The 13249-nt window shown below is 38.7% G+C and overlaps 1 protein-coding gene across 2 annotated transcripts in view; it reads left to right on the top strand.

Moving 5' to 3' along the window:
* The window catches only part of DMGDH (dimethylglycine dehydrogenase), a 74869-nt gene extending 69236 nt beyond the window's left edge, over positions 1-5633 (top strand). For both annotated transcript variants that reach the window (XM_021084481.2, XM_021084480.2), the window contains one exon: positions 4408-5633. In XM_021084481.2, the coding sequence (XP_020940140.2) occupies positions 4408-4623 (216 nt within the window). In that variant the 3' untranslated portion in view covers positions 4624-5633. The remainder of the gene's footprint in view (positions 1-4407) is intronic.
* Positions 5634-13249: the final 7616 nt, after the last annotated feature.

Below are 13249 nucleotides of genomic sequence, written 5' to 3'. Positions count from 1 at the left end.
TTCCACTCTATTCTCATTCCGCTTTCTCAGTCTTCCCAACTCGGTCGGTAACCCCCCTCGTGCTGACAGTCTGTTTTACTTGGCCACGGAAAGAACAAGGGATTATGTTGCAACCTTCTGTATGCAACCTCCTATCAACCATGGTCAACTGACAGATGTTTAGTCATCTTGCATGTGACCATACCAAGTTAAAGTGAAAAACACTGCAAACCTGTACCTTAAACTTACAAATATTATATGTCAATTATATCTCCACAAAGCTGGAGAAAAAGAAAAACCCTGGAAACCCAAGTACCATTTTCAAGTGTTATTCTCTTGGTCATATCTGTGCACTGAGCTTATGTATTTTACGTTTTTCATCTTTCCTGCTATAGGCCATCTGTTTCTAGAGCTGCTCGTCCAGTCAAAGTTCTACCTATTAATAACGTTTCTTTTAAATTTCCCGATATCAGCTTTCTGCTTATTAGTAGGGTCCTCATTTTATCATGCAGATGACTGACTCTCTATCATCCTCTTTATACATGGGAATGATGTGAAGTATTTTTTGAATTTTATTTCCTGACTTTGTTTAGACCTATACTACCTGTAGCATTCGATATTTTATTGTTGCATGTATTTGCAGGGCTAGAGATGGGGTGCACATTTATTCATTTGTTCCACACATTTGAGGGTCTGCTATGTGGCAGCAATATTCTAGGCTTTGAGGGTGCAGCAGTGAACAAAACAGACAAGAATCTCTGCCCCCGTGGAGCTTACATTCCCTGGGAGGGAGAGAGAAACAACGAACGTAATATCAGAGTGATTAGTCCCTTGGGGAAACGTGAAGTCCAGCTGAGAGACGGGCAGTGCTGGAAAGAGGGCTAATGATTTTAAGTGAGGTTTCATTTTTTAAAAAATCAAGGCATAAGAGTGAGCATAATAAGGGCTTTAATTAGTTATCAAAGCAGCTTTGGGAGTTCCCTTGTGGCTCAGTGGGTTACAGATAAGGCATTGTCACTGGCATTGTTGTCTGGCTAGGGAACTTCCACATGCCATGGTTGTGGCCAAAAAGAAACAAACAGAAAAAGAAAAAAAAAAAAAACTTTGCTGGGAAGTAAATTTTGAAGACAAGGTTTTTTTGTTTTTGTTTTTATTTTTTATTCTTTTGCCTTTTCTAGGGCCATTCCCGAGGCATATGGAGGCTCCCAGGCTAGGGGTCTATTCGGAGCTGTTGCCGCCAGCCTACGCCAGAGACACAGCAACGCAGGATCTAAGCCAAGTCTGCAACCTACACCACAGCTCACAGCAACGCAGGTTCCTTAACCCACTGAGCAAGGCCAGGGATTGAACCCGAAACCTCATGGTTCCTAGTCGGATTTGTTAACCACTGAGCCATGACAGGAACTCCATGAAGACAAGGTTTTTGAGGAGGGAAGTTTGGAGAGTTTAGAAAGCCTTCTTTTTCATTATTAATAACCAGACACACAGGGACAGCCAAAGAAACACAATATATCATCAAGTTTAAATTATGTTCCCTCTTTCAAAGGCCGTTTACCACGTTATCTTCTCTAAGTCAGTTACAAGCGTCTTTAAGTCTCCTAATTAAGAGAAGAATAAGAGGAGACTAAAAATAAATGATAATGAAGCCTGTTTACATTGGTGAAAAGAAGGCTGATGTTTGAATTCACAGAGAATATGAGAATCTGCTAGCAAGGGTGAGGGCAAGTTGTTCTCATGATTCACTGAGCAAAAAGAAGCAATGGATTTAATTGAATCTGGAAGATATTAATGGAGAAAGATGTAACATTTATGCTAGGGAAAAACCTCTCCCTGGAGACTCAGTAATAAGATAAAATGAAAGGCCAGAGTTCTAAAATACTCTGGGCTATGAGCTCCTGGATTAGAGGGATATTAAGAGGAAAATAAAAAATAATCTAGCCAAAAGCAAAGCATTCAATAAATATTTTAAGAATAGCATGCACAAAATAAAGACTCTATTTCTTTAAGTTACAAATGCAGAAATACCTACAAGGCAATCACTATTGTGATTTAAAGAAATGAGAAAGCATGAGGAAATAGGGCACACGGTCTCTGAAGAGTGATGGTGGGTGTTTGATCCATTGAGTTAGGGGATTTGGCCAAGAAACTTGCTCAGAATGTTTCCTGTCATCTGGAGATGCCCCTGCCGGCCCCAAATCAGGTTAACTTTCCCAGAGCTCCAAACACAGATGTCTGTTTAAGAGACTCAGATGTGACACCAAGTTACCGAGAAGGTCTTTCAAAAAAGCAATGATTAAAACTCTAACCACCCTGACCCAAATCCCTGCTTTGTATCACTGATGATCTGGAGGAGAAAAGCCATTTTGAAACAGGCATGTTATCTCAGCAATATCTTCACAGTAAATCATCTGCCAGAGAGAAGCTTTCACTAATGAATGCATTCACTTTTTTTAAAAAAATAACCATAATAAGTTCAGAAATTATATGGAGTGCTTCTGATTTGGGGTTTCAACGAGATAATTAAAAACTGGGACTACAGAGATAGCAGCCTGTATTTAATGTCATAAATGCCTTAACATCTAAAAGACTAGAAATGCTGTAATATGACTGGACTGTTGTGGGCCCTTTGCTGAGGCAGCGGAGCATCACCAGGCTGATTCATGTCTGAGGGTATTTTTGGACCACCAGCTGTGAGCAGCTGCTAGACGGTGAGGCTCTAAGGATCAGTGTAACGTTGTGGAGCCAGGAGAAGCCATTTTGGGCAGAGCTATATATCATATTTTGTTTTGGCTTTCTTCCTTTTATTTTTTAAAAATGCGATATTTTAACCTGTAGGGTTGGGTTTTTTTTTTTTTTTTTTCCATTTTATCTATTTTTCCTTCCCTTTCATCCTTTTTTTTTTTTTTTTAGATAAGAGTTGTGGAAACCAGATCTAGTCTTCTAATCGAGATTGTTATATAGACTGTTTTTTTTTTTTCTTCTGTAACATAAAATCATGGTTTTCATTTCTTAACTTTTGATTCCTTGTTCAGTATTTATCTCTGGTTTGCCATCCCAAGTTATCCTAATTCATCCTTCTTAACTTTGATGATTCAGGCTAACTCCACATCTCCGTCATCCACCCATTTTTTTTTTTTTTTTGTCTTTTTGTATTTTAGGGCCACACCCATGGCATTTGAAGGTTCCCAGGCTAGGAGTCCATTCAGAGCTGTAGCTGCCAGCCTACGCCAGAGCCACAGAAACACAGGATCTGAGCCGCACCTGTGACCTACACCACAGCTCACAGCAACGCCAGATCCTTAACCCACTGAGCAAGGCCAGGGATTGAACCCGTGTCCTCATGGATGCTACTCAGGTTCGTTAACCACTGAGCCATGACGGGAACTCTGATGGGATCCTGGTCTGCCTGCGTTGCCTGCCTCACCTTCCTGGTAATAGTTTCTTGTGTCTGTATGTTAATTCCTTAACTAGGAAGCTCATGAGGGTAGGAACCAGGCCTCTACTCATTTTCCAGAATGTCTAGCAAAATGTTTTGTACATGGTAAAGCTAGAGAGGGTGAAATTTAACATTGAAGTGCCTAGAAATTACCAGGAATTTTTTTTAAAGTCTTATTGAAGTATAGTCCATTTGCAAAATCATGATAATTTCTGCTGTACAATGAAGTGACCCAGAAACATACACATATCCATTCTCTTTGAGGAAATGCTAAATGCTTTACATATTCATACATGAGACTCACTTCACATTGACTATGGATATATTAATAGAGTTTATTGAGCACTAATTGGACAGGCCATTTTCTAAATGCCAACAGAAAGAGTTGACTGGGTTTGCATTTGGATTTTTTTTTTATTTTTCCGCTGCACCTGCAGCATATGGAAATTCCTGGGCCAGGGATCGAATCTGAGCTGAAGCTGTGCCACAGCTGTGGCAATGCCAGATTCTCAACCCACTGTGCCAGGCAAGGGATCAAACTGGCACCTCCCCAGAGACTAGCCAGATCATTAACCCACTATGCCACAGCAGGAACTCCTGCATTCGGATTTTTACATTTTTACATTTTTCTCCTTTGTATCTATTATTGCCATGCTAGTGTGATGATAGAAGTTTGTAAAGTTCAAATGAAAAATTTGATTATTCCTCCTATCAGATCTCTTGAAATGAAACTGAGCAAAATAGTGCTACATATTAAGAAACTAGGTGGTGTTCTTTAAAACTGAGAAATTTCAGAGTAATAGAGATGAATGTTTTGAGAAGGCTTTTTCATTAATCTCCCCCCCCCAAATGGTTTTCTTCCTGGTGTTGTCCTCACAGACAGCATATGGTAAAACTTGCTAAGTTGAATGTATCTCTAAGAGTTTCATCTAAAGAGGAAGCACACACAGCTGTGACCAAGATGCTGAGGGTGGCGGGGTCTTGTTTTTCAGGTGGTTGGCAACACCACGTCCGGAAGCTACAGTTACAGCATCCAGAAGAGTCTGGCTTTCGCGTATGTCCCTGTAGAGCTGAGCAAAGTGGGACAACAAGTGGAAGTTGAACTATTGGGCAAAAATTACCCAGCAACTGTCATCCAAGAGCCCTTGGTGTTGACAGAACCAACCAGAAACTGGCTTCAGAAAAAGGGTGGGAAGGACAAAATTTGAAAAGACTTTCAGCAGGCCAGTGATTTATGGCTGCTCTACGACTGTAATCAAAAATATAACTGATTCACAGAGGGAATAGGGGAAACCAAAAATTCAGTTCAACATCATCAAAATCTGGATTCAGAATCTAAATAAAACCTTTCTCTTGTTTTCTAAACAAGATGGAATAATTGATGGGCTATTTATATCGTAGTTTCAAATGACGACATTTGAAGTAAATGGTTCTATTATCCTGTATTGTTTATGAAATTCAATCAGCAAAATGTTGTTTGCTAACATACAATCATTATTATAACCGAATTGGAAAGCATTATATAATTCTAGAAACCTTTTCATATGGTTCTTGTTAGCTGAAAACTGAAGTTTTACAGAAAATTAAATGAATATTGTGGATGGATTTATTTCATTGAGAAATATTAATAGAATACGAGATCATTTTTTCAAAATATATCTATAATGGAAATAGTGAAATTCCATATTGGTATAACATTTTTATTCAATTCCCTGAAATATTTACTTTCTTAATGACTTCCCTGAAAGCACTTTTATGAGACGTCATAATTGTCCTTTCAAAGGTTGTTTTAGAAGAGAAATTGCAAAAAAGATCAGAGTCTTCCAAAGGAAGCAGAACTTGTAAACCTTCTGAGATGAAGCTGAAACATAAATAGATTGTGCCAGGACAAACACAGGTTGAATACTGAACACGTCTCTTTGGGAAAAATTAATGCAAGTTGACATCACATTGTGCCATTCTGAATATCATTTCACAAGCATTTGACAAAGCAGGTCAGACAAGAGCTGAAGAGCTGACAGGCTTGTCCTTAACACTGTGTACAGCAAAGGGGGAGAAAAGTCATTTGGAAATCATTCTTTGATAGCCTTTTGAAATTATTTGGGTTTAGTTGATTGAATAGATAAACTTTCTCATGTAAGACAGTCGGTCATTTATCATTTGTTATACACACACATTTGTTGCCTAAGAAAAGTTTAATAAATGTGTATTCAAGAAAGCTGAATGTGAAGCATGGTGAGATTCTGTAATTTGAATAGATTTTTAAAGATTTAACTTGTATGTTTTGAGAATGTGCCAAATTTACCTCTAAATATTTTATAAAAGTAATCATATGTTGGAACTCTAAAATATGACATTCATTTCTCTTTGGTATCTCCTCTTATATAAGAAATGAGGGAAATCTCTTTGGTAACAAATATTTCCTTATTATCAAGAATATTATCTAGAATCTATCTCCTAGTTCTGGCTTCTCATCCTCTGCCTCTCTTGTTAATTGAGCCCAGTTGTTAACTGCGTTGAAACTAATGAAAGAATTGAGAAAACAGAATGCCACATTAGTGGAACAATTTAATAGTAACCTAAGTTGTACCTTTCCAGTAACTAATGAGTTACTGGAAAATTATTTACATAAAATATTACTGTATAAGACTCTAATCAAAGGAACAGTACACAGAAATTGGGGAGAACACACTTTACTATGCAAAAACCAAATCTGAAAAAAAAAATTTAAGAAAAAATCACATTTCAAAGAATGCCAGGGGAAACAATGAAGTATGCTGGTCTTATGTTGCTAGAAGACATCAGTAAAGCAGTATTTGAATGACTTGATCTTTTTCACCAGTGATTGGGTACTCGTTCTAAAGCAATAGATCAAATAATGTCAAAGTTTGTAATCATTCAGCCAATTTTCTCTGATTTTTAGCAGATGAAGAGAAGCTTTAGAAGTTTTTGCTGTATATAATAGAAAGGTATGACGAATTTTCTGGTGAAGATGTTTTAGTGGAAAATTAACTGCAGAGATATTTGAAAACAACTATAATTGTTCCCAAAGGAACAAATAGTATTGCCATCCCTGGAGTTTGTTGTGAAAGGAGATTTTTATGACTTTCTGCCAAACTCATCATGATGTTAAAGTCTTTTCCTAATTCCTTGTACATCTGTTGCTCATGTAAAAGAAACTTTTGAAATGATAAGCTTAAACAATGCTTTTCAATCAAATTTGTGCAAAGATAACTGGACAAATCTGGCTGTACTGCCTAGTAAACATTAATATGTGAAGATAATGAATTTTAGTGAAGTCACTGCAAAACTTGAGGCATAAAAACAGAAAAGATAACTATTATTCACAGACAACATACCAGCTTATTACACTAGACCAATATGTGGGTATAAATATTTTCTTTTTTCACAAATAATGTTAAAATATTAACCCCATTTTTATACTATACCATTTGATTTCTATTATTCCTATTTTACTTGGATGATTATATGTACAACATTTCATAGGAGACATTTTTCACTGTTTCTTTTCTGGCTGTTACTACTCATTTCGTGATTATTACTAAAAAATAATTGTCAGATAAAAGAGGCAGAGAATCATTAAAAAATGATTCCCATGGGCTGGTCACCCCGGATGGCTTCTTCATCCACATGCCTGGCACCTCACTAAGGTTGATGGCAACAACTGGGGCTGGGAGGGTGCCTCTCTGCATGTGGCCTCACCATACGACGACCTTGTCAGGTGGCTCAAAGAAGGGAACTTAATGTGGAGAACCAGCTAGGAATGCCAGCTGCCAAGCTGATACCAGGACCATGCAGGGAGGAGCTGCTAGCTGGAGCTGGAACCATAGAAGAGATACATATACACTGGAGAAGATGCTACAGGAGGCAAAGAGAAGGGAAGAAACACTCTGGCTTCTCTCTTCCTCCCACCTTCCAAACCCTTAACAGTGCCTCCCATTGGCTGGACCTAGGGGGCCAAGCAGGTAAAGGAGCCTGGGATCTGTCGTCTGTAGGGATAGCACACACCCCCCCCCCCAATGTGATACAGAGCAGAGCAAAGATCATGAAATGTAACATGTTGCAAAAGACAACAACTGGCATTCAATACCAACATTTTGTTCAATCCCAGCCAAAGTCAAGAGGTGCAAACATGGCTACTAGAATGTAGGGAGGTTGTGAGGTGGACTAACACGTTTAAAGGGACTATTTACATTATTATTTTTACAAAACATGGTGCATTGGAATATGCTCTCATTTGGATTCAAATAGGAAAATTTTAAATATTTAAATTGTATTTATATATGTATAGACTGTCTCTGGAAGAGTAACAATAGTATTTCTGGGGAAGGACTGAAATTTAGATTTCACTGTATGCCTTTTGAACTTAACTTTTCAATTTAAACAATGTATGTTTCAGGAGTTCCCTCTGTGGTACAGTTGGCTAAGGATCCAGCATTGCTGCAACTGTGGCTCAGATTTGATCCTTAGCCTGAGAACTTATATATGCCATGAGTGTGGCCATTAAAAGACAAATAAACAAATGAAAAATGTATGTTTCACTTTTAAAAGACTAATATAATATCTTAATTGTACTTTCTTATCTAGTAAAAGTAGAAAAGTAGGTCCTTATTTTTTTGGGTAATACAATGTGACAGTTTTTATTTTTATTGATTTTTATTTTAATTTTTTGTCTTTTTAGGGCAGTACCAGAAGCATATGGAGGTTCCCAGCCTACTGGTAAAATCAGAGGTGTAGCTGCTGGCCTACCCCACAGCTCACGGCAACACCAGATCCTTAACCCACTGAGTAAGGCTAGGGATCGAACCTCCTGTATCCTCATGGATACTAGTCATTCGTTTCTGCTGAGCCACGACAGGAACTCCAACAGTTTTTGTTTTTTTTTTAAGACAGTGTTTACATTGGTTTGAGATATTTAAGGATGGCTGCAAAGAGTTGGCTTTGAACTACTTAAGAAATTGATATACAGGGTAAAATGTTCAATAGAGAAAAAGTGAATGCAATTCGGTTGTGTATATTAAGTACTGCATGAAAACAAAGGCTCAGGCTGGGTGAGAGGTGAAGGAAGGGGAAGAAAATAGGAGACCAAGTACAATGTCAACAGCCTGTTTCTTGACCAGGGTGGGGTTTACGTGACTGTGTTCATTTTATGAGAATTCATTGACCTCTGTACCCTTTTGTGCATGATCTTAAGCACACACACAAAATGCAATGTCAGAATCTTCTTATACAAGCGATACTGTTTTCTACTCTCTACTCTCTTCTAGTTGGTTTTGAAGAAATAGGAAATGATAAGCACTGGGCAGGATGAGGGGGTCAAAGGAATTTCAGTTTGAGTTGGCGATAGCTGTTCTTAAGCAGGCTCTCAGTTTCAGAAATGGAGGGAGTTTTCAGAGCTAAAAGAAAACTTGTGTCTTCTTTTAAAAAACCCAATCCTTTTCTTCTCAATGCATAACATATATACAGGCCCACAAAACAAAACCAACAATAAAGTGAAGATGCTTCTTAGAATTACCTCTCTATACACTTGGAAGCTTGATGTCTTCATGCCTTGACACTGCGCTGATGCATGTAGCTACTAGCAACTTATACTCACCTGTTAGTCCAGCATATGATCCTACAGGCCTTTAAGAAGACTCTCTCCCCCTCAGTTAGATGTGATCCCAGATCAGTTTTCAAAACTAAATGTATTTGGAAAATAATTTCATAGGTGACATCTAAAATAACAAAGTTTGGAAGTTCCTGTCGTTGCTCAGCGGTTAGCGAACCCAACCAGCATCCATGAGGAGGCAGGTTCAATCCCCGGCCTTGCTCAGTGGGTTAAAGCCCAGCATTTCCATGAACTGTGGTGTAGGTTGCAGATGCAGCTCGGATCTTGCATTGCTGCATCTCTAGTGTAGACCGGTGGCTGTAGCTCTGATTAGACCCCTAGCCTGGGAAACTCCATATGCCACGGGTGCGGCCTTAAAAGATAAAATGACAAAGTTTGGCTATTCTTTCTGATGTTCAAGTCTATCTCTTTTTGTACCATTCAGGGTATTAATGGGGCAGGTGAGTAACACTGAGTTAGTAGACTTCAGTTTTTCTCTATGAGGAAAGACCTCTTACCACCCTTATCTCTATGTTTAAAGAGATAAACATATTTAAACCTTTAGAGATAAATGGTTAAAAAATAATTTATTCCTTGGATACAATACTTATCATAGTCAAAGGCACTGAAACAAAACAGGTTGAGACAAGCTTTGAAACACAGGTCCCATGACTTCTGAGCAGAGCTTATGGCCAGAAAAATCAAGGAGCCCAGCATAAGCATCATCTATGTGATTGTCTTGTGCAGGCCTTCAAGCTTTACAACCATGTTCATTGGGCAACATTTATTTTTAGTATTCTATTCCAGCTTAAAATGCCTTTTATTTTTTGTTTAAATGTAAATTGTTATTTTAAAAGTATTACTAATAATACTATTAGAAATAATATATGCTCAAAGTTTAAAATTTAGGGTAAAGGCTTTATGGTGAAAGTCAGTTTCTCTCCTATCCCTATTTGCAGTCAACCAGCCTATCCAGAGACAACCAATACTATCATTCCCTCTGTGTCATTCTTAAAATATACTCGGTAAACATGAAAACATCTTTCTCTCCATGTACGAATATGTGTGTATGTATACATATGTACACACACTTATTTTCAAGCAAATGAAAATATACCAAGAAGTTCCCGTTGTGGTTGAGCAAATTAAGAACCTGACATAGTGTCTGTGAGGATGCAGATTCAAACCCTGGCCTTGCTCAGTGGGTTAAGGACCCAGCATTGCCACAAGCTGTGGTGTAGGTCACGGATGCAGCTTATATCTCATGTTGCTGTGGCATAGGCCAGCAGCTGCAGCTCCAATTTGACCCCTGGCCTGGGGATGTCCATATGCCACAGGTGCTGTCGTGAAAAGAAAAAAAAAAAACCCAAAAGCATATCAAGCATAGAGTTCTTTGCCTAACTTTTAACAATTAACAGTGTATCTTGGAGATTATTTCATATCATCCTTTTAAATGACTGCTCAGTATCCCGTAATTATTTTGACCAGGCCATATTATTTACCTTCTTCTAATAAAAATAAAGCTAAAATGATTATCCTGATGCATATGATATTTCTGATACTGAGTATATCTGAAGGATAAATTTCTACAACTGGAATTGCTAGATTAAAGTGTATGTGCATTTTGCTATTCACAAATGCCAAGACCTGGGAAATAACCTAAATGTCCATTGACAGATGAATGGATTACAAGATGTGGTACGTATATACAATGGGATACTCCTCAGTCATAAAAAGGAACAAAATAATGCCATTTGCAGCAGCATGGATGCTACTAGAGATTCTTATACTGAGTGAAGGAAGTCTGAAAGACAAATACCATATGATATCACTTATATGTGGAATCTAACATATGACACAAATGAACCTATCTTCAGAATAGAAACAAACTCACAGACATGAAGAAGAGACTGTGGTTGCCAAGGGTGAGGGTGTTGGAGAAAGGATGGAGTAGGAGGTTGAGGTTAGCAGATGTGAGCTATTATACATGGAGGGATAAAGAAGATGCTGTTGTTAGCACAGAGAACTATATTCAGTGTCCTATTAAACCATAACGGAAAAGGATATTTTAAAATGTGTCTCTGTGTGTATATATATATGTGAATCACTTTTCTGTACAGCAGAAATTAACACAACATTGTAAATCAACTATACTTCGAAAAAATAAGTGTGCATTTTCATTAATATGCAAAATTGTTCCCCACAGAGGCTGTGCCAGATTTCGCTTTTGTAATTAATATATGAGAAGACTTGTTTCTTTACACCTTATGCAAAACAGTAGGTTATCAGCAGTATCAATGACATATTATTGAAGTTTCAATTTATATTTCTCCTTTGAGGTTAAACATGTATTCATATATGTAATAACTATATTTCTTCTTCTGTAAACTATTATGTTCCTATATTTAGAGCATTAAAAGTGGGTTGTTGGTCTTTTCCTTACTGACTTTAGGAGTTAAGAGATTGTTAACCGTGGGTTAAATAGGTTTTATATGGGTTAGAATGCAAACCAGGTGATTATATCTTTTCCCCAAGTTCTAAGCACCCCACCTACCAATTACCTTTTATAACTGCGACTTGGGAGCTGCCTTTATTTCAGTTCTAGATTTTGTATTCTCGAACCAATTGGAATGTTTTTATTTTATTTTATATTATTTTAGGAGATCATGTATTGGTGAAACCCTAAAAAAAAAAAATCAATGATTAACTCAAAATAATTGGCAAAATATAAATTACCATACAGAAATCAGTAGGCTTTATGTCCACAAATAATAACCAGTTAAAAGATAGAGAAAAAGGTTAAAAAAAAAAAGTGCCATTTCAATAACAACAGAAAAGATAAAATACTTAGGAATAATTTTTTTTTTAGGAATAAATTTAACAAGAAAAGTATGAAACTGATATGAGGAAAAATTAAAAACTCTTCTAAAAGACACAAAAGCAGGAGTTGCCGTCGTGGCTCAGTGGTTAACGAATCCAACTAGGAACCATGAAGTTGTGGGTTCGAGCCCTGGCCTTGTTCAGTGGGTTAAGGATCTGGCATTGCCGTGAGCTGTGGTGGAGACTGCAGATGTAGCTCGGATCCTGCATTGCTGTGGCTGTGGCGTAGGCCAGCGGCTACAGCTCTGATTAGATCCCTAGCTTGGGAACCTCCATTTGCCATTGGGAGCAGCCCTAGAAAAGGCAAAAAGATAAGGAAAAAAAAAAAAAAAAGGCGCAAAAGCAGACTTTAATTAAATGAAAGATAACCTTTTTTTTTTTTTAGATAGGCAACTTCATACAATAAAGTTTTCAGTTGACTCTAAATTAATTTATAAATGTAACGTAATTCCAATAAAACTAATAACTTTTATGGAACTGGACATGATTTTTTTTCCAACTTTCTAATTTTATTCTTAAAACATAAAGTATACCATAAATAATATGGAAGAGGATCAGGAAATGAGCAAACATCCAAAGACAAATCATGAGAGGGGAGGAGAGTAAATTTTGGGAGGGAGAGCAGGTGGATGGGTTATTTGGGGAGCTGATGGGGAGGGCACTTGCAGGGGCAGAGATGACCTTGGGGAAGGTGGTTGTGGAAATTGGCCTGGGGCTCTTGTTAGAGCCAGCACAGGATCTCGTATAGGGGGTGCTGGAGCAGTCAGCGCAGGCTGTCCCTGCAGGGCTACTGAATTCTCCTCTGGCCCTTGGTCTCCTGCAGGAGCCGGTGCAATGCTTCCCTCCAGCAGAGGTAAATGCACATGTGTCTGGGGCTGCTGCCAGAGCAGCTGCAGTTTCTCCCTGCAGGGCTGGTGAGTCCTCATATGGACTTGGACCTCCTGCAGGAGCAGCTCCAGGTTCTCCCTGCCTGTGTGGTGAGTTCTCAACGTGGATCTAGGCCTCCTGTAGGAGCAGCTGCAGGTTCTCCCTGCAGGGCTGCTAAATCCTCATGTGGACCTGGACCTCCTGCAAGAGCAGCTCCAGGTTCTCCTTGCCCAGGATGTGTCTTGGCCTCTGGCTCTAGATCTCCTGCTGGAGCTTCAGGCTGGGCCTCAGGGGGGTCCAGGCCATCCAGTGGACTCAGGCACAGGTGGGCTCTGTCCTCCGTGCCAGAGCTGGATGTGCTGAGCTCCCCATGAGCCCGGCAGAGGATCCCAGGGAACGGCCTGTTTGGAGTTTCATCTGGAGGTCTTCTGCCTTCCTTGCCCAGCTCCTGGTGGGTCACAGGCAGGGGTTTTGCA

Source organism: Sus scrofa, chromosome 2 (genome assembly GCF_054392235.1).
Source record: "Sus scrofa isolate SSC_HxYL_T2T_F1_AM1 chromosome 2, Sscrofa_HxYL_maternal_Yorkshire_Landrace_v2.0, whole genome shotgun sequence".
NCBI lineage: Eukaryota > Metazoa > Chordata > Mammalia > Artiodactyla > Suidae > Sus > Sus scrofa.
The sequence above is the reverse complement of the archived record's forward strand: the minus strand, read 5'-3'. Positions and strand labels throughout refer to the sequence as shown.